Source organism: Dendropsophus ebraccatus, chromosome 6 (assembly GCF_027789765.1).
Source record: "Dendropsophus ebraccatus isolate aDenEbr1 chromosome 6, aDenEbr1.pat, whole genome shotgun sequence".
NCBI lineage: Eukaryota > Metazoa > Chordata > Amphibia > Anura > Hylidae > Dendropsophus > Dendropsophus ebraccatus.
The window spans coordinates 36,450,755-36,477,638 of NC_091459.1; the positions used below are offsets into that span (position 1 = coordinate 36,450,755).

General features: G+C 43.1%; 1 protein-coding gene across 1 annotated transcript; it reads left to right on the top strand.

The window, feature by feature from the left end:
- Positions 1-71: 71 nt before the first annotated feature.
- QRSL1 (glutaminyl-tRNA amidotransferase subunit QRSL1) lies at positions 72-26,884 on the top strand. Its single transcript, XM_069973613.1, has 11 exons — positions 72-173; positions 4,864-5,023; positions 6,227-6,325; positions 6,597-6,693; positions 11,324-11,500; positions 16,125-16,300; positions 16,377-16,489; positions 16,730-16,922; positions 17,413-17,530; positions 23,918-24,123; positions 26,599-26,884. The coding sequence occupies exons 1-11, from the start codon at positions 150-152 to the stop codon at positions 26,808-26,810; spliced, it is 1,575 nt and encodes a 524-aa protein (XP_069829714.1). The 5' UTR covers positions 72-149; the 3' UTR covers positions 26,811-26,884.

A 26,884-nucleotide genomic window follows, 5' to 3' on the forward strand; every position in this document is an offset into this window, starting at 1 on the left:
TGTAGACCAATAACAGCGCCGAATACTGGACTAGGAACCAATGGGAAACTGGTACTAGGTTGTGTCACTCATTTGCCAACCAACACATGTCGGCGCCCTGTAGTTTCACGGTTCTCTGTCTATCAGGTGTATACAGGGCAGTATAAGGTATGCTCGGCACCAGTTTGCGGGAGGTAAGTTTAAAGTGTTGAGGTTTGGTGGAAGAAGTCTTTATTTGGCTTGGGTTGCATGAGGTAGCTGTAATCTGAAGGCAGACATTACACACAGTAGGTATAAAGAGAGACTTCATGTCTTATCTCCTTATAAACATAGAAGGACAGGAGCTGCCATTGCTTGAATCTTTTGGTATGGTACAGTAGTGTAGCATGCCAACGTAATACCGCCTTAGTCTAGGTTCACATTTACATCAGGGTTCTGTTGGGCGCCATAGAATTGGACCGGCCCATCTGTTTCCTAACTGACACTAATGCTGGGTTTACACGGAGCGATAATTCGCCCAATCGTATGATTAACGATTTCTAAGTAACGGTTTTTCTTTTATAACGATCAGCATTTAGATGGAACGATATATTGTACAGAAAATTCGTTTTCTGATCGTTTTGCGATCGCTTAAGCCTATCTCGCACATAGGTAAAATCAGTGAACGACTGTTTACACGGAACGATCGGCAAATTTTTTTCCGAACGACGATTTAAGAACAAGTTAAAAGATCAAAATGAACGATTTTTCGCTCGTCGTTCGATCGTTCGCTGCGTTTACACGTACGATTATCGTCCGAATTCGATCGTTATCGTGCAAATTCGCACGATAATCGTTCCATGTAAACCCAGCATTAGGGTCCGTTTACACAGAACGATTATCTGCCAAAGATTTGAAGCCAGAAACAGACTAAAAGCAGAGATCAGGTCTTAAAGGAAAGACTGAGATTTCTCCTCTTTTCAAATACATTCCTGGCTTTAAATTTTTGGCAGATAATCTGTGAGATAATATTTCTATGTAAATGGACCATAACTGGTTCAGACGGACATCGTTCTAGACACCCGTTGACTTAAATAGGGTCTGTAGGGTTTCCTCCCTGTGTCTGTTTATTTTGCAGGACTTGAGCTGACAAAAAATGACTGCATGCAAATTATTTTTGCATTAATACGTTGCCCACCTGTAGCTTTCCATCTTTCCAATATAACGTTATTATGAATTCTGCACAGTTTTGCTGTTTTCTAGATGCATTCACCCGCACCGAATGCATAAAATCATCAACTCTCAGTCCAACCCGACACGCTCCCTGCTCCTGGCCCCCACCCTCCAGGTCGGCATCACGTGTCCTCCATCTCTTCAATGGGCTGGGTTAGCGCTTCAAACCCAGCCCACTGAAGTGAGGGAGGACAGTGAGACAGTGACAGCTGCTGCTGTTCACTGTCTCCCTCTCTGACAGCAGCCCCCCCCCCCCCACAGTGTGACACCCTATTTCCCCCCCACTGTGTGCTCCCCCTTGGTGGCACCACAATCACAGCTGATGCCCGGCCACCCGCGGCACCCCCTCCCCCCTGCCATCACAGCTGATGACCGGCCGCCCGCGGCACCCCCTCCCCCCTGCCATCACAGCTGATGACCGGCCGCCCGCGGCACCCCCTCCCCCCTGCCATCACAGCTGATGCCTGCTTGCCCGCGGCACCCCCTCCCCCCTGCCATCACAGCTGATGCCCAGCGGCACCCCCTCTGTATACTCCGTATAGAAAGTAGAGGCCAGGAGAGGAGCACTCAACCAGATGTTTCTATCCACAGCAGAGTAATACAGCCAGAAGCCACTATTAGACCAGTGTATTACAGCCAGTCCTGGCCTGAGATCACTGAGATGCCTTTAGTGCAGATCAGGGGATGCCGACATAATATGGATTACACTCGTCTATATGAAAAGATGTGGTGACCTCATGATGAGCAATGCATGATGGGAAATGTAGTTTTCCTACCAGCGCCTTTAGAAAAACTTGTAATTTAGGAAGGGTCGCAGCTAGAAAGACAGGGGATGGCTCAAAGTACTCAGGGAGACTTGGTGAGTGAGACCAGCTAGGTTTAGGGGCATTTTATATTTTTTGGCTCTTGGGGGGAATACCCCTTTAATTCCAACAGAGCTGTGGGAAAGGAGCCCCTGCGAAAATGTGGACCTAATGGGTGCGTTTACACAGAGAGATTTATCTGACAGATTTTTTAAGCCAAAGCCAGGAATGGATTTGAAAAGAGGAGAAATCTCAGTCTTTCCTTTATGACCTGTTCCTTGTTTATTGTCTGTTCCTGGCTTTGGCTTCAAAGATCTGTCAGATAAATCTCTATGTGTAAATGCACTCTTACAGTGTCATCGAAGAATAACACCCTCATTGCATAAATATTATTATGGCTGTCCAAATAAAGATATAATAATTATGTTGCCCCCTACCTGCACAAATAGCAAACAATAGTGTATGGGGGCTGCTATCAGGCCCCTCACAGACATGGGGCACATTTATTAGGACACACAACTTACACATGGCACACCACTTAGATAGAGGGCACATTTATCCAGATACACCACTAATACACAGGGAGCACATTTATCAGGGCACTCCACTAATACACAGGGAGCACATTTATCAGGGCACTCCACTAATACACAGGGAGCACATTTATCAGGGCACTCCACTAATACACAGGGAGCACATTTATCAGGGCACTCCACTAATACACAGGGAGCACATTTATCAGGGCACTCCACTTATACACAGTGCACATTTATCAGGGCACTCCACTTATACACAGTGCACATTTATCAGAGCACTCCACTAATACACAGGGAGCACATTTATCAGGGCACTCCACTTATACACAGTGCACATTTATCCAGATACACCACTTATACACAGTGCACATTTATCAGGGCACTCCACTAATACACAGGGAGCACATTTATCAGGGCACTCCACTAATACACAGGGAGCACATTTATCAGGGCACTCCACTTATACACAGTGCACATTTATCAGGGCACTCCACTTATACACAGTGCACATTTATCAGAGCACTCCACTAATACACAGGGAGCACATTTATCAGGGCACTCCACTTATACACAGTGCACATTTATCAGGGCACTCCACTTATACACAGTGCACATTTATCAGGGCACTCCACTTATACACAGGGAGCACATTTATCAGGGCACTCCACTTATACACAGTGCACATTTATCAGGGCACTCCACTTATACACAGTGCACATTTATCAGGGCACTCCACTTATACACAGTGCACATTTATCAGGGCACTCCACTTATACACAGGGAGCACATTTTTTCAGGGCACACCACTTGCACATGGGGCACAATTATCAGGGCACACCACGTATACACAGGGGGAACCAGGGCTGTAGAGTGGGTAAGCTGCAGCACCGACTCCTGATTTAATCAGGGACCGACTCCGATAAGCTGATATTTATCAGCTTTCTGTTAGTATCCGTGCTCCTGAATCATTGCAGCCCCACAGGAACTACCTGCTCAGCCAGTCAGTAACTACAGCTGTGCCCCGCGTCAATGACTGCTTGGCTGAGCGGGCATTTCTTAGTGGGGCCATTACATGACAGGAGCTAGTTTTGGCTGGAGTCGGAAAATGTACAGACTCCGACTCCAGCCAAAACTAGCTCCAACTCTGACTCTGTAGCCCTAGGGGGAGTGCGGCAATGTTCTCACTTAAAAACTGAATTTGCAGTCTGTGGTAGTTCATGGATGCGCCCGCATCAGAACTCAGCGGCGCTAAAGATCATCCGTCCGGAACTTCAGTACCGGCCGGGATGATCTTTTCTGAGACCACCTGTGAACATAGCCTAAGTCCGCTTCTCTCTAATTTCCACAACTCAGAAGGAAAAGACTGCTCCAATAGGAAGAACAAGCGACACAGGCAAAGAAAACATTCCTGCCATATGACTCTTAGGGCTCGGTCACGCTGAGCAAAAGTGGTGGAATTTCAAGTGGAGCCCGCACCAAGGATGCCCCTTCACTCTCTGTTCAAAGAATTGACATATCAATTCTTTGAGTGGAGATGCACAAAAAATCTCATTGAAACAATAGGACAGGTGGAATTTCAAGCAGCATCCTCAGTGCAGGCTCCGCTTGAAATTCCGCCACTTTTGCTCAGTGTGAACGGGCCAGAAAGGAGAACTACTGACAGTATACCACAGCACACAGTGTCAGAAAGCCATTTGTCTTGCAAACACAAAGACAAAAAAACCCCAACTCACTGGCCTTTAGGGGCGGATACCTAACGTTAGGGCTTAATTATTACATTTATTTACATTCATTTAAATTTTTGTCCTGCTACCTTACAGGGGCAGGAACACTACATTATTGTGCTTCTGGGGGAACAGCTGTTTGCTGTAGGTTTATACCTTTCTTGATCTAAAAACTTTATTATTATCTCCCTTCATGTATTAGTAGTATTAATAGACTAAGGCTCACACTGCGTTTTTGCAAAACGTTTTTTTCATCTGTTTTTTTGCAAAAAAAAAAAAACATTTGTGTGCATCCGTTTTGATCTATTTTTCCATTGACTTGCATTATAAAAAAAAAAAACGGATCAAAACGGATCTGTTTTTTGTTGAAGGACACAAAAGTAGTGTCAACACTACTTTTGTGTCCAGCAAAAAAAAAATGGATCCATTTTGATCCATATTTTTTATAATGGAAGTCAATGGAAAAACGGATCAAAACGGATGCACACAAATGCATCCCGTTTTTTTTTTTTTTTTTTTTTGCAAAAAACGGATGAAAAAAACGCAGTGTGAACCTAGCCTAACATAAAAGTGGAAATGCTCTGAAGTGTTTTATCTTGTTATACATAGGCAGCCGCCGCCTTTAGACTTGGACAACTGACCCCTACAGAATTATGCCAGAAGTGTCTATCTTTCATTAAGGAAACATCGTTTCTCAATGCTTACATAACTGTAACTGAAGAAGTTGCCCTTAAACAGGCAGCGGAAGCAGACCAGCGCTTTATGCAAGGTAGGGTTAAATAGCAAGAAGATATGTGTTTCTCCTACGTATTATGCTTCATGTCTGATAGCAAAGAAGCAAAAAAGAAATCAATGTGCAAACTATCTATCTATCTATCTATCTATCTATATATATATGTTCATTTAGAAATATAAAAAAAAAAAGTAAGTGCAAATTTCAGAAATATCTTTGCATCTTTATTTATTACATATGTAGCATTCAACAGAATTCTATGAATCAATTTTTTGCCAGCACTATTTAGTGGTGACATTAAACTGGCAAAATCCTAACTAGAGATGAGCGAACCGGGTTCGGGTTCGAGTCCATCCGAACCCGAACGTTCGGTATTTGATTAGCGGGGGCTTCTGAACTTGGATAAAGCTCTAAGGTTGTCTGGAAAACATGGATACAGCCAATGACTATATCCATGTTTTCCACATAGCCTTAGAGCTTTATCCAAGTTCAGCAGCCACCGCTAATGAAATGCCGAAAGTTCGGGTTCGGATGGACTCGAGCATGCTCCAGGTTCACTCATCTCTTATCCTAGTGCATAACTACACTAATCACAAAAAGTAACGATACACTCATACCTCTGTTCTTATACACAATCCATTCGGGAAGGCAGTTCCAGAACTGAGCAGAGTTTTCCCATAAGGAATAATGTAAATGTTTAATAGCTTTTTTTACATGAGTCAGCTGCAGAACGCCTGGCCCACAGAGTCTAAAAGTGGTGATGTAGTAGCATCCCCTTTTACCTCCTCTGGACATACAGTAAGTAGCTGTGCACTGCAAACTGCTCCTTACTGTAGGACTGCAGAATCCCTTAATGAAGGGAATCCCAGCTCTAAACAGGGTTTTCCACTTGAGAAAAAAGTTTCTGCTCTGGAAGGGGCTCTGTCTGTACTGGTGCTTAGCCTTCTCAGTTTTCCAGACACTGAGCACAGCATCACCACTTAACCCTCTAGGAGGAGCGGAACTTGGGGATGTCACTTGGGGATGTCACTTACCACAGCTCCTGCACAGTTTGCCAGCCAGGCAGGGGTTAAGTGATGATGCTGTCATCTGATTTTCCATTGACTTCAATGAAGCACATTAATATATTGAAAATACAGCTATGTTTTTACCTCAAAATGACAGCCTTATTTTACGATGTGTGAACACAGACTTTCTTTCAGGACTCTCGGTTAAATATTGAATAATTTTATCTTACAGGTAAGCCCCTTGGTGTTTTAGATGGAATTCCTATTGCAGTTAAAGACAACTTTAGCACCAAAAATATAGAGACAACATGCGCATCACAAATGCTAAAAGGTAAATCTACATTTGTATATATTTGTAAGGAGTTCATACTGATATTTTGGACTTCATTAGTACTATCAATTGATATATAAAGCATGCAACACTATTCTTCAGCACATCCAATAGAACTATGCAGGTGCACACTACAATAGCTTAAATACAGACACAAACATAAAAAAGTACAACAGCACACTACGAATGGTAAGATACATGCATAATATGGATATTTTTTAACTGCTATATTTGTGCTGATAACTTACAACTCTTACTTTTTTTTAATCAGGTTACATTCCCCCCTATAATGCTACAGTTGTCCAGAGACTTCTCGACCAAGGAGCAGTGCTTATGGGAAAAACAAATCTGGATGAATTTGCTATGGGGTAAGTAGCTCATAATTTGGCTGCCATGTGATAACATCTTTATTACTCCAAAGCATCCAAGAGCAAATTAAATAAACATGTTAAGAGTTTTTGATTTAAAGTGAATCTGTAAGCCAGAATTTGGGTTCCAAACTACAGACACTGTTAGGTAGATGGTAGGACTAGAAGACACATGGTACCTTTCATATATCTGTCTGTGCTTTCAGAATGTGGAAAAATGTTTTTATTCTATAATACAAAGAGTCAAGGAGGTTTTCACAAGCTTCAAAAGTGCAGCAAGCTGTAACACCTCCTTCCTCCCCCTCCCATACCTGACCCTGCTTGGGACTCAGCTTCCAGGGGTGGGGGGGGGGGGGAAGAGGAAGCATTCCAGCATTACAGTAGCTTAGAAAAGTCTCTTTCATTTTTTGTACTGGAGCGCAAAATTATTCTACATTCTGGAAGCACAGCTGTATATATGAAAGGTACCAAGTGTCTTCTTAACCTTACAGATATCTAACAGTGTCAGCAGTTTGGAACATAAATTACAGCTGACAGATCCCCTTTAAAAAGGAAACTTAGAAGTAGTGGATGAATTTGCTATGGGATAAGTAAGTATCTCATAATATGGCTGCCATGTGATGACATCATTATTACTTTAAAGCTTCAAATGCAAAATAAGTTTTTAAAGGAAATTCAGCTGCAGTTCAGGTTCCAAATTGCTGACACTGCTAGGGTCCTATTACATGGGCCGACTACGGCCCAATCATTTTAATAAACAAGAGCCTATCTGCTAGATCGGGGCTCATTTACTGCAGCTATTAGATGGCCCGATAGTCGGGCATTAAGGGCTGTATGGACATGGTTAGCGATGTCCATGCAGCCCTTGCCCAAACACCTCTCCCTGCTCCTGAACTTCTCTCCTGTGCTGTGCAGCTTTCTGCTCTTGGTGGCTGCAGCGTCTGAACGCTGGGACCACCGCGGCCTGTGATTGGCTGACAGGCCGCTCCGACAATACGGCTGCCGTGATCGGGAAGCTGCGGAGCACAAGATACACCAGGAGCAGGGAGAGGTAAGGTATCGGGTGTTTGGGCAATCGTCAGATGCTGGCCGCTCTTCACTATTACACGTAGCAATGTGCGGTCAGCTGATCGTTGTCTCTATTACACAGAGCAATAATTGCCCGACCAGCCCGATTTTAGCCGATTATCGCTCCGTGTAGTAGGACCCTTACACCTACCTCAGTGACACTGTCAGTCCCCAATAAAGATCAATTTTTTGAAAATGTGGGATCATAGACGAGGTAAAGGTACCTAAAGGAAGCCTGCTATGTAGGTAACTGGAAACTGACAGCACGGATATATGCATATATGTGCTGTAAGTTTCCCTTTAAGTAAAGGCACACAAAGCCTGAATACAGACAAATCTGTTTGTTTATGTCTATATGTATAGCATGGATGATTGTGTTGGTAGCACAATGCGGTATTTTGTTAGTAGTTTATTTTGCTATACTTAACACAAATGGAAAGCATGTTGACTGTAATGGTTTTCATGCACCTGCATTCTAGTGTGAATAAATAAAGAGGCAGCTGCTATGCAAGCTCATGAATGGATAATAATTTACTTAAGTACACTGTGACCACAGTCGACATTAATTGCTCTGAGAAACAAGGAGATTTGATACTTGCTACTAAAATCCCTTGATCTAAGAACTCTAGAACAGCAAACTGAACTGGCTTATCTTGTTCCATGTGAAAGCAGACTTGTCAATACTTTATGAGAGATGCTTTCTGTGCTGGGAAAGGCAACACATTGGGGGGATTTGGCATCAGTGACAGTTCCTAAACTAGTTCTACTTTAAAGCGACTCTGTAGCCACAATCTGCCCCCCACCCCCACCCAACTTAATCCAAGATCTGTGATCTGTCCTGGGGTCCATTCAGCAGGTGATGCAGTTATTGTCCTAAAAAAACAACTTTTAAGCTTTCAGCCCTGTGTCAAATTGGTGTGGCCTAGAGTGTCTGTGCCCAAGGCCTGCACCGCTTCTCCGTCCCTCCTCCCCACCCTCTTCATCATAAGTAATGTCCCAGGCAGGATTTCTCCTATTCATCACTTGTCTGAACACTGCACAGGAGCCTTAATGATCCAGAACATGTGCCGTGTTCAGACACGTGGGGGGAGATTTATCAAAGGGTGTAAAATTTAGACTGGTGCAAACTACCCACAGCAACCAATCACTGCTCAGCTTTAGGCAGTGCTGAAAGGAATGGATACACAACAACAACTATGGGCATAAAGTCTGAATAATATAAAAATTTTATTTATAATGATACATTACATAACATGATTAAAACTCACTTTTCCATAAAAAATATATATATACTTTTAAAAATAACCACTCAATAATAAAATTTACATATATAAACTAACCCACATAGAATGAATAATTTACCAAATTGCGAGTGTTAAGAAATGTATACCTCTGTACCAGAGATATGTAAACATAGCCACCATATTAGTAAAAGGACTATACAATTATCTACAGACATAACAAATCTCCATGGTATTTACCACTCACCCATATTCACTATGTGGGTCACGACTGTCCCTACGATCGTTTCGCCAACACCGGCATCCTCAGGGAACTGGGAGCTGAAAGGAAAGCTGAGCTGTGATTGGTTGCTGTGGGCAGTTTGCACCAGTCTAAATTTTACACCCTTTGATAAATCTCCCCCGTTGTGATTAGGATAAATCCTGCCCAGGGGCATTACTAATGGTGAAGAGGGATGGGAGGGACAGAGAGGTGTTGCAGGCATAGGGCATGGACACTCTAGGCCACGCCAATTTGACACAGGGCTGCAAGTTAGAAAGTCGTTTTATAGGACAATAACCACATTACCTGCCGGACGGACCCCAGGACAGATCTTGGACTAAAAGCAGCTATCCGAAGGTAGAAGCGGTTTGGAGAGAGGGAAGATTGTGAGTACAGAGTCACTTTAATCACATTGTCCTTTCCTGTCAAGAAAAGGCACCTTATTTATCATAAAGTCTGGTGCTTATATAACTAAGGTGCAAGACAGCAGGGCCCCTGCTCTAACTATCAAGAGCAGAGATACCTTCAATCCTTGTTGTTTAATCCTTGTTGTTTAGATGCTGTGGTTAAATTGTGATTGTGGCATTTAAGTGGTTTCTAGACCTTTGTTACCCCATCAACACTGGGCTGACGCAATCACTGGGATGCAGATTATTTTCCATAGCAGCAGGGGGCCTATTGAAGATCCCCAGATATGCCATATGTACTTAGGTACTCTGTTGTGTCTCCAGCAAGGCTGGTTAAGTATACCTGCATTATACAAGCAGTACAGTGTATTATATTAGCGATCTGAAGATTTTAAGTATTTTAAGGTTCCTTTGTGGGACAAATAAAAAGTAAAAAATGTCATCGAGACGACCGAGTACAGGACTCTTCTGGCTCAGTGAATCGCGGCCCCTGCGTTCCCCCCCCCCCCCCCTTCTTCTCCCTCCTGCTGCCCCTTTGCTTGCCCCCCCCCTTTTTCTTTCCCCTGTTCTTTATCTCTTTCAGCAACTACTCCTCGGTCATGGTCCGAGTGGTAGTCCTCTTTCTTATTCTTCATACCCTTTAAAAGGTTACCCCCCGTTGTGGGTTGTGTAATGCACTTGGTATATGTTTGTTTCCTCATGTTTTTCCATGAGTGTTTTGATGGTTGTACCGTTCTCTCCTTTGAGTGTGTGTGCACTGTTGTTTTTTAAAAAAAATTGAAAATCCTCAATAAAATTGAGAATTAAAAAAAAAAAAGTAAAAAATGTAGGTTTTTGGAAAATCTAATTTTATTATATAAAATATATATATATATATATATATATATATATATATATATATATATATATACCTCATACCCTCTTACAAAAACATACAACTACACTTTCCGCTTAGAAAATATTCCTATATATAACATAAAAAATAAAAACCTACATAACATTTATATCACCACATTCATAATGACCTAAACTATTATATTATCTTATTATATAATAACAATAGCAATAATAATAATTATTAATATTATTATTATTAATCCAACATGGTGAATGCAATACAAATAGAAATGAAGAAAAAAACAACACCAGACTTGCTGTATTTTGTTAATTTGCTTCCAAAAAAAGGAAAATAAAGCATAAGCAAAGTCATATGAACCTAAAGGAGTTGCCGATAGAAAGTACAACTTGTCTCGCAAAAAACAAGCTCTCAAATTGGTATGTCACTAAAAAAGGAAGGGGTTATGAAAATGGTCATGAAGGGGATATAGACACCTCAAAGTTACCTGTAACTGAATTTGAGTCTCATAGAGTGTTATGCCTATTTTCTTTCGTCCAGTTTCCCAGTGAAAACATTGAGAAATCCCCCCCAATTGTGTTGTGGAAAAGCTTTCCCAGAATCCCTTCAATAAGTAGAAGCCTTATTTCTTACCATATAAAGTGACATATGCTAGATATGAAATCAAGGCTACATCCAAAGGTTCAAAACTGACTGCACTCAGTTACAAAAGAAATATCCTCGTAGTATTATAGCTACAAGCAGGTGCTGTGTATGTGGAAACCTGACTCTGTTACACTTGTTTTGTTTCCCATAGGTCTGGCAGCGCGGATAGCATATTTGGACCAGTGAAAAATCCTTGGAGCTATTCAAAGCAATACAGAGAGAAAAGAAAAGACTTTTGTCCTGATGGCGATGAAAATTCTAATTGGGTGATAACTGGAGGAAGTTCAGGAGGCAGCGCTGCTTCTGTGTCAGCTGGAACATGCTACGTGTGAGTGACTGAACATAAGGACAATGCTTTCCTTTGTTAGCAGACTGCTAGCCTTTGTTTATAGGTAAAGCTGTTTTAGCTAAAATGGAGAAAAAAGGTTGCATTGTAGTCTTCACCTAGCAAGTCTTATGCATTTAGGGTCATGTTTTTTTCCCCTTCTATTCATAATATTAAAAAAAAAAACATCTATGTACTTACTGCCCTTCACAAGTGCATTTCAGTAACATTCATTTTACTTGGCACTGCTGGGACCAGACAGGTGTTGTATTTTTAGATGTTTTAGGCTACCCAAAAGTCATGTAGAAAAATATGCAGACAGAGGATATCATCTAAAATGAAGCAAATACAATAACAGCTCTCCTTAAATCAAAAAGTTCCACTTTAGCCCAGGTCTGCACCTGCATGTAATTCTGCAGCAGCAAATTTGCACCAAATTTACAAGGGGGTGTGAAAGGACCCTTTGTTGGAACTTGATAAGAACATATATCAGTGCTTATTATCAACTGAATTCTTGTGTGTATTGGATGTCTCCAATCCTCTTTTTTCTTTTTTTTTTTATCAAATTATAATAAAGGCCAACAATAAGGGGTGAAGTGTATGACAATATGTCTGTAAGTATAAAACTAAGTTATCGTGCTGATGCAGAAAAGCTCCCCAGGGGTTCTGGTGTTTGCCTGTGCCTGAAGAAAGAAAAGTGCAAGGATCTGAGGGAGCACTATGACAAGTGAAGGTTCTAATACTTTTCAGAGGCTGCACAGAGGGGCCTAATACTATAAAGGGACTACACAAAGGCTCCTAATACTATAAAGGGACTGCACAGAGGGTCCTAATAATATTTGGAAGCACAGAGGTGGGCCTAATACTATATGGGGCCTACACATAGATAGATATTGTAATATTTATATGTGCACTGTATGAGGGGAATATTGGTCTTTGTTTAGTGGATTTTATTCAGTAACTGTATGGTGATTATGTTAGTTGTCTTGGTGTGGCGGTAATAATAAAGGTAAGACTCTTGTATATTGGTATTATTCAGAATATTGGCCTTGGTTTTGTGGATTTGGTCAGTAACAGTACAGTAATATGTATGGTGATAATATTTGTTCCTTATATACTTGTATTATTAACCGTATGATCTGACAGGTCTGTTTTAGCTAATAAGAGTTCTGGGTCACCTATTTTTATCTGTCTGCTTTGTGCCATTCCTCTTTTAGTTTTACTAGAAATGGGATTTAATAAACAACTTGGTGGTGCCCATTGGGGTTGTGTCCCTACAGTGTTTGGCACTATCCAATCAGTGCTGACAGTACCAGAAAGTGTAGGAACGCGCACCCCAAGAAGGTGATATTTGCCAACAGGTTTCGACCTTTGGCATAATGATTCGGGGAGAATTCAAATATCCCATTAATATGTTTGGTGTGTCAATATAGTTCTAGTTTTGCATTTAGGCATGCCCATGTAAATATAGAAGAAAGGACGTGCAGCTGAGTTTTTGTGTGCCATTCATTTTTATTCTACAAAAAAGTTTTATGTAACGATCTGTACCACAAATTACACAACTTGAGCCACAATATTAGGGATGCACGATGCACCGAAAAATCGATTCTACTATCGATTTTAGGGGCATATTTTCGGTTCGATACCAGGATTTCCTGGTATTCGATACTTTATAATAAGCCGCACACTGCTGCACGGCTTATCATAGAGTATACAGCAGGAGACATGGCGGGCAGCAAGCCGAGTGCCTGTCATGTCTTCTGTGCGTCCCCTGTACTGTTATTCTCCTTAGCCCGCCCTCCCTCTCTCCGCTTCAGCGGCGCCAAGTTCAAATAGCCGGCACACAGCGATCGCTTGTGCCGGCTATGTAACTGTATAGATGCCGCTGTCACAACTGACAGCCGCATTTAACCCTCTCCTAACCCCCTCCATATGCAGCAGGGTCGGCTACTGTGTGTAGCAGACCCCGGCTGCTAATGACTGCGGCCCGAGATACCGCGGGCGGCAGTCATTTAACCCTTGAGGTGGCTGTGAAGTGTCCGATCGGCACCCCCGCAATGTGAGTGCGGGGGGCTGATGGGTCACCTCACAGCCCGAGGTCCGCACTCACCCTCCCAGTGTCTCTGCTAATAGAGTCTGGCTCAGCCACATTCTACTAGCAGAGCCCTGATTTTACTGATGCTATGCAATGCTATAGCAATAATATATAGCCTTGCATAGCTCAGGGGTCAGAGCAGGGTCGGCGGCTGCAGAGAGGGAAGAGAGCAGCTTGCGGTCCGGGAGATGAGATTGGAGAACGAGGCTGGAGGAGGGGGAGACCGGAGGAGAAGGCTGGAGGTGGGGGAGACCGGAGGAGAAGGCTGGAGGTGGGGGAGACCGGAGGAGAAGGCTGGAGGTGGGGGAGGCAGGAGGACATGCGGCCACTAGATATGGACGGGACTGTGAGGTGGGGGCAGGAGGGTGAACAGTCGGCCTGATTCTGACAGGGAAGGGGGGGTTGTAGCCAGCAGATTACCCTGCCGCCCAAATCCAGGTCACCCTGCTGGGTCAGCGGTCGGCATTCCCTGACAGCAGGAATAGCCCCCATCATCCCCCCCTGATAGCTGGTGTGTGTTACATGACTACAGCCCACATTATCCCCCCTGTTAGCTGGTATGTGTTACATGACTACAGCCCCCATCATCCCCCCTGATAGCTGGTGTGTTACATGACTACAGCCCCCATCATCCCCCCTGATAGCTGGTGTGTGTTACATGACTACAGCCCCCATCACCCCCCCTGATAGCTGGTATGTGTTACATGACTACAGCCCCCATCATCCCCCCTGATAGCTGGTGTGTTACATGACTACAGCCCTCATCATCCCCCCTGATAGCTGGTGTGTTATATGACTACAACCCCCATCATCCCCCCTGATAGCTGGTGTGTGTTACATGACTACAGCCCCCATCATCCCCCCTGATAGCTGGTGTGTGTTACATGACTACAGCCCCCATCACCCCCCCTGATAGCTGGTGTGTGTTACATGACTACAGCCCCCATCATCCCCCCTGATAGCTGGTGTGTGTTACATGACTACAGCCCCCATCACCCCCCCTGATAGCTGGTATGTGTTACATGACTACAGCCCCCATCATCCCCCCTGATAGCTGGTATGTGTTACATGACTACAGCCCCCATCATCCCCCCTGATAGCTGGTGTGTTATATGACTACAACCCCCATCATCCCCCCTGATAGCTGGTGTGTTACATGACTACAGCCCCCATCATCCCCCCTGATAGCTGGTGTGTGTTACATGACTACAACCCCCATCATCCCCCCCCCTGATAGCTGGTGTGTTACATGACTACAGCCCCCATCATCCCCCCTGATAGCTGGTGTGTGTTACATGACTACAGCCCCCATCATCCCCCCTGATAGCTGGTGTGTTACATGACTACAGCCCCCATCATCCCCCCTGATAGCTGGTGTGTTACATGACTACTGCATTTCTATTCTATTTTTTTGTTTTGTTTTGTTTGATTTTTATTTAATTTATTAAGTATCGAATTAGTATCGAGCATTGAAAAAAAAAAGTTGGTATTGGTATCTAACTCAAAATTCTGGTATCGTGACAACACTACACAATATAAAAAAAAATCTCCTAGATCAACGTTTGTCAACAGAGCCTATTACACAGCACAAAAAACATAGGGCCAGGGCCACCCAAACCATTGTTGGATTGTTTGTGCAGTCCATCGCTGGAGTCATACGTCAACCACATATCTCCTGTTACACAGGAAGATATGCGGCCGACAAGTTAAACGGAGTGATCAGCTAATTTTTGTCCCTATTACACAGGATGATATGCCATCAGTCCGTTTAATAGGGCCTTTAGACTTTTGCAGATTTTTCTCTTTATTATTAGAGGAAGAGCACATTGTGCTGCTGGAGGCTTAAAAGTTAGATAATAGCGATGTATACAGGGATAAGGCTCTGTATGTATCTCCGCTTCTGGGGAGGGCATTGTTATCCACTGCCACTCTCTGGTCCTGGGGAGGGCATTGTAATCCACTGTCAAAATAGTAGTACAAAATAATCCACTGTCACTCTCTGGTCTTTGGGGGATAGGGGGGGGGGTGTTGTATTCTACTGTCGCTCTACGGTTCTGGTGAGGGCGTTGTAATCCACTGTTACTCTCTGGTCCTGGGGGGGGGGGGGGGGGCGGCGTTGTATTTGACCGTCGCTCTACGGTTCTGGTGAGGGCGTTGTAATCCACTGTCACTCTCTGGTCCCGAGGAGGGCGTTGTAACGTGTGTACTTTTTGGACACTTTTATAATCAGATATTTTTTTTAAAGTTAACTCACAATCATTTCAGCACCCATATACCGCACCATACTATCAATACAAGAGAGAAATTTATGCTTCAATATTGCCATCCCCACAGACATTTTTAATAATCGGTAACTACGACATATCCAAAAATTAACATATTATTATTTCCCTTACGTGCCTTAAGTTCATTAATGAACCTAATATGAAATACTGGTGTTTTTCATTTTAAGTATACATAATGTTTTTATGGTTTTTTGAAGAGAACACATGTAATAAATTGTAAAGTATAAAAGCCTTGATTGTTTAACAGGGCTCTGGGATCTGATACAGGAGGATCAACCCGAAACCCAGCATCTCACTGTGGTATAGTGGGCTTAAAACCAACCTATGGGCTTGTGTCTCGCCATGGCCTTATCCCATTGGTAAACTCCATGGATGTACCTGGCATTTTAACAAGATGTGTGGACGATGCAGCAACCGTACTAGGTAATATAAGTATACATTCAGCCAGCAATGTTCCAAATGACTTTACCTTGGATTAACTATCATCTTTGTTGTTTAGGTGCAATCGCAGGACATGATCCACACGACTCTACAACAATCCAGGATCCCTTCCAGGCATTCACTGTTCCAGATGAAATAGATATAACTAAGCTCTGTGTAGGAATTCCAAAGGTATTACCCCATTCAGATGCCAACCTAGTTCTCGGCAAACCACTACACCACCTGACGTGTGACTGACTATCCAGATGGATGTACTTGTCAGTTGACTAGCTTCTGGCCTTTGCCTTTGATTACCGATTCCTCAGCTGAATCAGTTGGATGGATGGTTCATTTAATGTCTTATGTTCTGTAATTTGGACCATCTCCATGCACTAAATGTAGTACTTTTTATCTAACTCTTATATTATACAGGAATATCATGCCCCCGGACTGTCTTCTGAAACACATTTTCTCTGGTCAAAAGCTGCAGATTTGTTGGAGAATGCTGGAGCCAAGGTGATTGAGGTTTCCGTGCCTCACACACGCTACTCTATTGTATGTTACCACGTCTTATGCACGGCTGAAGTAGCTTCAAATATGGCTCGATTTGATGGACTGGAATATGGTAAGAAATAGTACAAAATAATTACGAAATGAAGATTAATCGAAAATTAGGCAGGTAACACAAGCAAGTCCCTGCGTGCTGATTTCCTGGATCTTCAACGGTCACGTGTCACAAATCGGCACTCTCTGTGGCGTTGCATGGTAAATGTAGTCTCAGTGGTTACAGGAGCCTAGAAATCCTGCTTGGGGGCGTTTCTTATGATGAGAAGGGTATGGAGGAAGAAAGGAGAGGTGTCGCAGACCTGGGGCACAGAGACTCTAGGCCATGCCAGTATGACACATTGCTGCAAGTTTAAAAGATAATTTTTTGCTCTAACCAAGGCGCCGGACATATTTTAAAGACACAACAGGTAATGAATTACTCTTATTAAATGGATAGTACTAGCGGTTTGGTTTGGTGGGTTGGTGAATACAGAGTCTCTTTAAAGAACTGTATTTAAACAAATGTAATGTAATGTTTTATACTTAGCATATTTTTATTTGATTTACAGGGCATCGGGCCGATGTCAAAGAATCAACAGAGGCCATGTATTCTGCAACCAGAAGGGAAGGGTTTAATGATGTTGTGAGGGGAAGAATATTATCCGGAAACTTCTTCCTTCTCAAACAGTAGGTCATTGTTGTTGCCTTGCAGTATTGACAGTGATATCAAGCTTAGTAGTGGTTTTGTTGAATACATAACCAGCTTGATACAAGTAGAAGGAAATCACAGCTCCAAAAAATGTGAAGGAGTTAAAATGTCCAAAAATCTTTATTCCAAAGCATGTTAAAAAACAACCATGTTAAAAACAGCACGTCTACGCGTTTCGGGGACAAGCCCCATAATCATGATGCTGCTGTTTTTAACATGGTTGTTTTTTAACATGCTTTGGAATAAAGATTTTTGGACATTTTAACTCCTTCACGTTTTTTGGGGCTGTGATTTCCTTCTACTTGTATGGACTGCATACCTGGGTGAACGGCCCGTTTCTTATCACTTGCTCCTTAACAAGAGGGTTGCTGTTAACCCCTTAGTGACCGCCGATACGGCTTTTTACGGCGGTCACTAAGGGTCCTTATTCTGCTGCCATCAGCTTTTTACGGCGATGGCAGAGAATAAGGCTGCGGGGCCGGGACGGCCCCCACCCCATCCCCCCGGCTACCGGAGGTAGCTGAGGGGTTGGGGCAGTGTGTGGGGTCCGTCCCGGCCCCCCCCCTAACCGACGATCGCCGCTATTAACGTTATAGCGGCGGCCGTCGGTAAAGGGGATTACCGGTGCTGCCGCCGCCTTTCATCTCCCCCTGCCGTGAATCTACGGCGGGGGGAGATGAAATAAGTGTCCCCCAGACCTCAGATCAGCCCCCCCTAGTAGGGTGATCACTAACCCCCCTCCCCCGGCGGCCATCATTTCCAAGATGGCCGCCGCCCTCGGTGTGAACCGACTAATGTCGGTTCACAGCGATGGAAAAGTTAAAATGAATGAAAGCCCCATGCTCTCCACCACCGGAGGTAGCGGAGAGCATGGGGCAGTCATCGGGGACCCCCCTGTTGGGTCCCGGTACAAGCGATCAGTGGTATATACTATATACCGCTGATCGCTTGTACCATGTGCTCCTGGCACTTTTTATCCCCTGTCACCATGAATGATTGGTGACAGGGGATAAAAAGTGATGTCCCCCACCCCCAAGTCGCCCCCCCACCCCCCCCTGTCACCCCCGTCCCCCAGTCACCCCCCCCTTCCCCATATACTCACCTGATCCTGGAGCTCCTTCCTCCTCGACGTCCTGGCTGGTTATGAAGTGCGCATGCGCTTCACAACCAGCCAACTCTGAAAATTTAAAGTGACAGAGACCAATTTGGTCTCTGTCACTGAACTATGATTACTGAGATAGAAAATATCACAGTAATCATAGTAATACAGTGAAAATGAATATGTAAAGTACAAAAAGTGACAAACATACAAAAAAATAAAACACACACTTTTTATTATAGTAATAATTGCAGTTTACTCCCAAATTACCCCTAACCCCTCCCCAGATTGCCCGTAACCACCGCACGTTGCCCGTAACCACCGCACGTTGCCCGTAACCACCGCACGTTGCCAGTGACCCCCTCCCGATTGCCCGTAACCACCCCAAATTACATGTACCCACCCCAGATTACCTATAAGCACTTCAGTTTATCAGTAACAATCCCAGATTGTCTGTAACCCTTCCAGGTTGCACATAACCCCCCCAGGTTCCCCGTAATCATGCCAGATTACATGTAACCCCCCCCCCCAGATTGCACGTAACCACCGCGCGTTGCCTCTGACCACGCCACGATGCCTCTGACCACGCCACGATGCCTCTGACCACGCCACGATGCCTCTGACCACGCCACGATGCCTCTGACCACCGCACGTCGCCTCTGAGCACCGCACGTCGCCTCTGAGCACCGCACGTCGCCTCTGAGCACCGCACGTCGCCTCTGAGCACCGCACGTCGCCTCTGAGCACCGCACGTCACCTCTGACCACCCCAAATTGCCAATGACCCCCTCCAGATTGCGGTGCCCATGCCAGATTACAGGTATCCACCCCAGATTGCCTATAAGAACTTCAGTTTATCCGTAACCACCCCACATTGCCCGTAACCACCCCACGTTGCCCGTAACCACCCCAGATTGTCTGTAAGCACTGCAGGTTGCCCGTAACCACCCCACGTTGCCCGTAACCACCCCAGATTGTCTGTAAGCACTGCAGGTTGCCCGTAACCACCCCACGTTGCCCGTATCCACCTTAGATTGTCTGTAAGCACTGCAGGTTGCCCGTAACCACCCCACGTTGCCCGTAACCACCCCAGATTGTCTGTAAGCACTGCAGGTTGCCCGTAACCACCCCACGTTGCCCGTATCCACCCCAGATTGTCTGTAAGCACTGCAGGTTGCCCGTAACCACCCCACCTTTCCCGTAACCATCCCAGATTGTCTGTAAGCACAGCAGGTTGCCCGTAACCAGCCCACGTTGCCTGTAACCAGCCCACGTTGCCTGTAACCACCCCACGTTGCCCGTAACCACCCCACGTTGCCTGTAACCACCCCAGGTTGCCGTAACCACAGCAGGTTGCCCGTGACCACCCCATGTTGTCCGTAACCACCCCAGATTACCTGTAACCACCTCAGGTTGCCCATAACCACCCCTGGTTGCCCGTAACCACCCCACATTACCTGTAATCTCATTTTTTTTATTTTATTTTAGTAACTGCGCTATTCTAATAACTATTACTAGCTGCGGTTTTGCTCCAGCAAATTGTCGCTCCTTCCCTTCTGAGCCCTGCTGTGTGCCCATACAGTGGTTTATGCCCACATATGGGGTACCGTTGTACTCAGGAGAACCTGCGTTACAGATTTTGGGGTACATTTTCTCTCCTGTTCCTCGTCAAATTGAGAAATTTCAAACTAAACCAACACATTATTGGAAAAATTCGAGTTTTTCATTTTTACTGGCCAATTTTGAATACTTTCCTCTAATACCTGTGGGGTAAAAATGGTCACCACACCCCAAGATGAATTCTTTGAGGGGTGCACTTTCCAAAATGGGGTGACTTTTGGGGGGAATCTATTCTGCTGACACTACAGGGGCTCTGCAAACGCACCTGGCGCTCAGAAACTTCTTCAGAAAAATCTGCACTGAAAATGCTAATTGGCGCTCCTTCCTTTCTGAGCCCGGCTCTGTGCCCATGCAGTGGTTTATGCCCACATATGGGGTACCGTTCTACTCAGGAGAACCTGCTTTACATATATTGGGGTGACATTTCTCTCCTGTTCCTCGTGAAATTGAGAAATTTCAAACTAAAGGAACATATTATTGGAAAAAATCGAGTTTTTCATTTTTACTGTCTACTTTTGAATACTTTCCTCAAATACCTGTGGGGTCAAAATGCTCACCACACCCCAAAATAAATTCTTTGAGGGGTGCACTTTCCAAAATGGAGTGACTTATGGCGAGATTTTACTCCGCTGGCACTACAGGGGCACTGCAAACGCACCTGTTGCTCGGAAACTTCTGCAGCAAAATCTGCATTGAAAAAGCTAATTGGAGCTCCTTCCCTTCTGAGCCCTCCTGTGTGCCCATACAGTGGTTTACGCCCACATATGGGGTACCATTGTACTCAGGAGAACCTGCGTTACAAATTTTGGGGTACTTTTTTCCTCTTGTTCCTCGTGAAATTGAGAAATTTCAAACTAAACGAACATATTATTGGAAGAATTCGAGTTTTTTATTTTTACTGTCTTCTTTTGAATACTTTCCTGTAATACCTGTGGGGTCAAAATGGTCACCACACACCAAGATGAATTCTTTGAGGGGTGCACTTTCCAAAATGGGGTGACTTATGGCGAGATTTTACTCCGCTGGCACTACAGGGGCACTGCAAATGCACCTGGCGCTCAGGAACTTCTTCAGCAAAATTTGCATTGGAAAAGCTAATTGGCGCTCCCTTCCTTCTGAGCCCTGCTGTGTGCCCATACAGTGGTTTACGCCCACATATGGGGTACCGTTGTACTCAAGAGAACCTGCATTACAAATTTTGGGGTGCTTTTTGTCTCATATTCCTTTTGAAAATGAGAAACTTTAATCTAAACGTATATATTATTGGAAAATTTAAATTTTCCATTTTTTTACTGCCTAATTGTGAATACTTTCCTCCAGCCCCTGTAGGGTTAAAATGCTCATTATACCCCTAGATTAATTCTTTAAGGTGTGTAGTTTCCAAAATGGGGTCACTTATGGGGGTTTTCAGGATACCAGACTTCTAAATCCATTTAAAAAAAGAACTGGTCCCTAAAAAAATCAGTTTCACGAAAATGTGGTAATTTGCTGATAAATTTCTAAGCCCCATAACACCCTAAAAAAGTAAAAATGTTTACCAAATTATGGCAGAATAAAGAAGACATATTGGTAATGTGACTTAGTAACTAATTTATGTGCTACGACTTTCTTTTTTTAGAAGCAGAGAATTTCAAAGTTCATAAAATGCAAATTTTTTTAAATTTTTCATGATATTGTGATGTTTTTCACAAAAAACACACAAAGTAGTGACCAAATTTTGCCACTAACATAAAGTGCCATATGTCACGAAAAAACAATCTCAGAATCGCTAGCATACGTTAAAGCATCACTGAGCTATAAGAGCATAAAGTGAGACAGGTCAGATTTTGAAAAATTAGCCTGGTCATTAAGGCCCAAACTAGCTGCAGCACGAAGGGGTTAATATTGGTACATATTCACACGGTGAGCTAACCTTGTTCTATACTTTTTTGCATAACCAGCTTGATATCGAGGATGTCTTTACTTTGCTATTCTTGTACTTGATTACGTTTATTTGTCCCATTTACAATTTTATCAATCCCTGTTTTATAATTTTGTAAATACCTAGGGGGAGATTTTTCCATATACAATGGTGAAATCTGCCCACAACAACCAATCACAGCCCAGCTTTCTGCTCTGGTAAAATGAAAGAGGAGCTGTGATTGGTTGTTGTGAGCAGTTTACACCAGTATATATGTTACACCCTTTGGCCCTAATGTATATTCTGCATAATTATTAAAAACATTTTAGTGGAAACAGATGACCACTTTAACCATGTGTATTGTAAGTTCAAACACAAAGAGGAGAGAGCAAATAAAGATGTCTCTTAACTCCAACACCTTACAGGCTTCAAGGATTGTCATATTAAGGCTATGTTCACACAATGCACAAACAATGTTTGTTGTTTGGCACTCAAAAACAACAGCCGTTGTAACAGATGGACAGAAAATTGCAGACTCAAAATATCCCGTCCTTACTTGATTGTCAGTCAGCTGGAAGCTGAGCCCTGAGTCAAGCAGGGTCATGGATAAGAGGGGAGGAAGGATGTGTTACAGCTTGCAGAAAATCAGAGCCTTGGGAAACCTTTTTGACTCTGCATCGCAAAATAAGAGCAATTTTCTATGTTATAGAAGTACAGACAAATAAATGAAAGGGACCATGTGTCTCCTTAACTGCCAAGTAACAATGCTAACTGTATGAAACATGAATTATAGCTGACATGTTCACTTTAAAATATCTTTTTGTAGATAATATGGTCTCCGTCACTGGGAATAGAGATTGGCTCTGTGGGGCTTATATTATAAAAAACAAAAACAAACAAAAAACAGAAAGTCAGAGAGTAAAAGGGTGTGTCTGGACAGTGCATGCACCTCCAAAAATATAGTGGGTGTTTGGATAAAACAGCTGTTAACAAGAGAAGTGAGTAACGAATTTTCCAACGTATAAGACGACTTTTTAACCCCAAAAATTCTTCTTAGAAGTTGGGGGTCGCCTTATATGCCGGGTATGGTCGCCCCATATGGTGGGGGGTGCTCAGAAATGGCCGCATCCCCCCCCCGTATGGGGCGACCACTAAAAAAAAAAAAAAAAATAGTTAACTCACCTGGGGCCCGTTCCCAGCATCAGCACCTCCTATAGCGCAGGCAGTGTGAGCCTCAGCCTATAGAATACTACTAGATTGTTGTGCCCCTAGCATTGTATGGCCAAGTAAATTGCAAAACGCTGCAAAATGAAGAAACATAGTTTGCTCAACTTTCATACCTACAGTACATTTTATACCTATGTCTAGCTGCTTTGTGAGCATAGGTGAGTCAGTTTTCCAAACTACACCCCACTATGCATTCGTTTATATATGGAAAAGTTTCGTGCAGTAGAGTTTTGTGAAATGTTTTTTTTTTTCTCAAAATGTGGTTTTAGTTCATTGCTCAAATTTTACAAATTTTGAAAATCCCTCGGGCTGGGCTGCATTTACGTGTGTCACTGGCCTAGACACTGTATACTAATACAATCTATATACAAAATATAATATGTTCAATATGCCTAGGCCCAATGAGTTCTCAAAGAAATGCCAAAGTAAAAGCTGATACGTTACTTTGTCGTGTGCATGGCCTTTTATCTTTTTTGTAATATATGTGTACTTTTTTTTTTTAACACTTTTTTTTGTTCAGGAATTATGAAAAGTATTTTCTAAAGGCTCAGAAAGTGCGACGTTTGATAGCAGATGACTTTTTGAATGTCTTCAAATCTGGGGTAGATGTCTTACTTACTCCAACCACATTAGGGGATGCAGCCCCTTACGTAGAGTTTATCCAAGAGGATAACAGAACTCGCAGTGCTCAGGAGGATGTTTTTACCCAGTGTGCCAACATGGCTGGTAAGCAATAGCTCTAAGAAATGTCTTGAATGCAGCAGACAAAGTAAAAATATATAAGATTTTAATTTAATATACCTCAGGTCATGTGACTTACAAACAGTGATAGTGTGGTTTAGCAGACATGACTAATAACTAAACTGCAAGTGTTTTAAAGAGCACCCATACTGTTTTTCTGTTATCTAGATTGTATTTTGCTTTAAAAAAAAGTTTGAGGTTTCTTGAGGGGAAAAAAAGACAAATTTACCTAAATGACAAACTAAAATATAACTTCTCTTCTAGATACTTTGTACCCTTTTTGGGTGTACTTATCCTGATTTAGTATTCCATACAGTTTACACTGAGTAGATCAACTTGACATGCCCTTGGAACATTGCTAGATCTCATCTAGGATCTACACTGGTGGCCACTTACAAAATACCTGAGCAGAGCTGCCATTATTAGGGCTACAACTACCATTTAGATAATTTTCTTCATAACAGGGATAGCCTCCCCAGGCCCCATCAAATGCCCCCCCCCCCCTATATAGTGGCCCCTCAATATACAATGGCCTCAGGTTACAATATTTTCAAAATACAATGGTTCTTCCTGGACCATTGTAACTTGAGACCAAACTCAGTATACAACGATACAGTCAGGATCTGTGGAAAATGTGAATAGCTAGATGATCTGACCAATAAAAGTGGCAATTTTACTGATAAAACCCTAGTATTACTGAAGTGCATGCAGTGATTGGCTGTCTAGTATCTCCTTTCTACAGTGTAGTGTGATACTACATGTCCTGTACTACTGTGTGTGTCTGGTATCTCCTCCATACAGTACAGTGTGATACTACATGTCCTGTACTGCTGTGTGTGTCTAGTATTGCCTCCCTACAGTAGTGTAATACTACATGTCCTGTACTGCTGTGTGTCTAGTATCCCCTCTCTACAGTACAGTGTGATACTATACACACACAGCAATACAGGACATGTAGTATCACACTGTACTGTAGAGCGGAGATACTAGACACACACACACACAGCAGTAAAGGACATGTAGTATCCCACTATGCGGTAGAGAGGAGATACTAGACACACACAGGAGTACAGGACATGTAGTATCACACTGTACTGTAGAGAGGAGATACCAGACACACAGCAGTACAGGACATGTAGTATCACACTGTACTATAGAGAGGAGACACTAGACGCACACAGCAGTACAGGACATGTAGTATTACACTACTGTAGGGAGGTGATACTAGACACACAGCAGTACAGGACATGTAGTATCACACTGTACTGTAGAGAGGAGATACTATACACACAGCAGTACAGGACATGTAGTATCTCCTCTCTACAGTACAGTGTGATACTACATGTTCTGTACTGCTGTGTGTCTAGTATCTCCTCCCTAAAGTAGTGTAATACTACATGTCCTGTACTGCTGTGTGTGTCTAGTGTCTCCTCTCTATAGTACAGTGTGATACTACATGTCCTGTACTGCTGTGTGTCTGGTATCTCCTCTCTACCGCATAGTGGGATACTACATGTCCTTTACTGCTGTGTGTGTGTGTGTCTAGTATCCCTACAGTACAATGTGATACTACATGTCCTGTACTGCTGTGTGTCTAGTATCTACTCTCTACAGTACAGTGTGATACTACATGTCCTGTACTGCTTTGTGTATCTAGTATTTTCTCTCTATAGTATAGTGTGATACTACATGTTCTACTGCTCTTTTCCTGTGCCAGGATGAGTTGTACCTTTTAGCACTAGGTCAGAGCAGATTTTATTTCCCCCATTTTGGGGGCTTCAGAACCCATTACCAGTTTTCTACAGAGATTTACTCTCAAGATACTGTACAATATTTTCAACATACAATGGTCATCCTGGAACCAATTAGTATCGTAACTTGAGGGACCACAGTATACCTGTGGACAATACCAGATGATTGGGACTTAGGTCAGTATATAGTGTTTTTTTTTTTAATACTTTAATTGTGCCTGGATTGGGCAGTTATCAGTTATGAGCACTATTGCAGATTTTAAAATATTAAGACATAGGTTAGGCTATTGGACTGAAGGTACCACATCATTTGTTTCCTGTAAGTTTTCATGTAAGCAAAACTTCTGCTTATATTGTTAGTGTCCCTGTCATTTACAAAACCTTCGGACACTTGACAGATATGTAAAATTTTCCTGGGGTTCAGACCCTGGCTGAGCTGTAGATGTGGCCAGGGAAGCGCACGGTAGTGCACTTCACTCCCTGGCTGACAATGATCTCTATCCAGCTATACTACAGCACACGTCTCCAGGTCATATCTAGAGAACAGTCTGAGTCTTCATACACTGAGTGATCAAAACTTTTGACATTTGTGCCTTAAATTCTGAATTTATTTCTAAATAACGAGAGACACTGGGTATGGTCATTATTTTGTAATTATGTAATGTGTTCTACGTCTATGGACCCCTAATGTGTTTTCTTTTCTCTTAAGGTGTTCCTGCTATAACAGTTCCCGCAGGCCTTTCTACTCGAGGACTGCCTCTAGGCCTTCAGTTCATTGGACAAGCTTTTTGTGAACTACAACTCCTCAGTGTTGCTAAATGGTTTGAAAAACAAACTAACTTCTGCCCCTTAGTGTTTCCTAAAAAGCATCAAGATGGACATATAGCTAGAAGACATAGTAAATCTGCTTCTTCATTGTAGGCAATAAAAATATAAGGTTAATGGAATGTATTATCAGAAAATGATTTTACATTAAAACATATTTTTTTAAAGAA

Coding starts and splice junctions, on each gene's coding strand:
- QRSL1 (XM_069973613.1), top strand. CDS start 150: ATGCTCGGCACCAGTTTGCGGGAG. Junction 174..4,863: donor TCGGCACCAGTTTGCGGGAG/GTAAGTTTAAAG, acceptor TGTTATACATAG/GCAGCCGCCGCCTTTAGACT. Junction 17,531..23,917: donor AACTTCTTCCTTCTCAAACA/GTAGGTCATTGT, acceptor TTTTTTGTTCAG/GAATTATGAAAAGTATTTTC.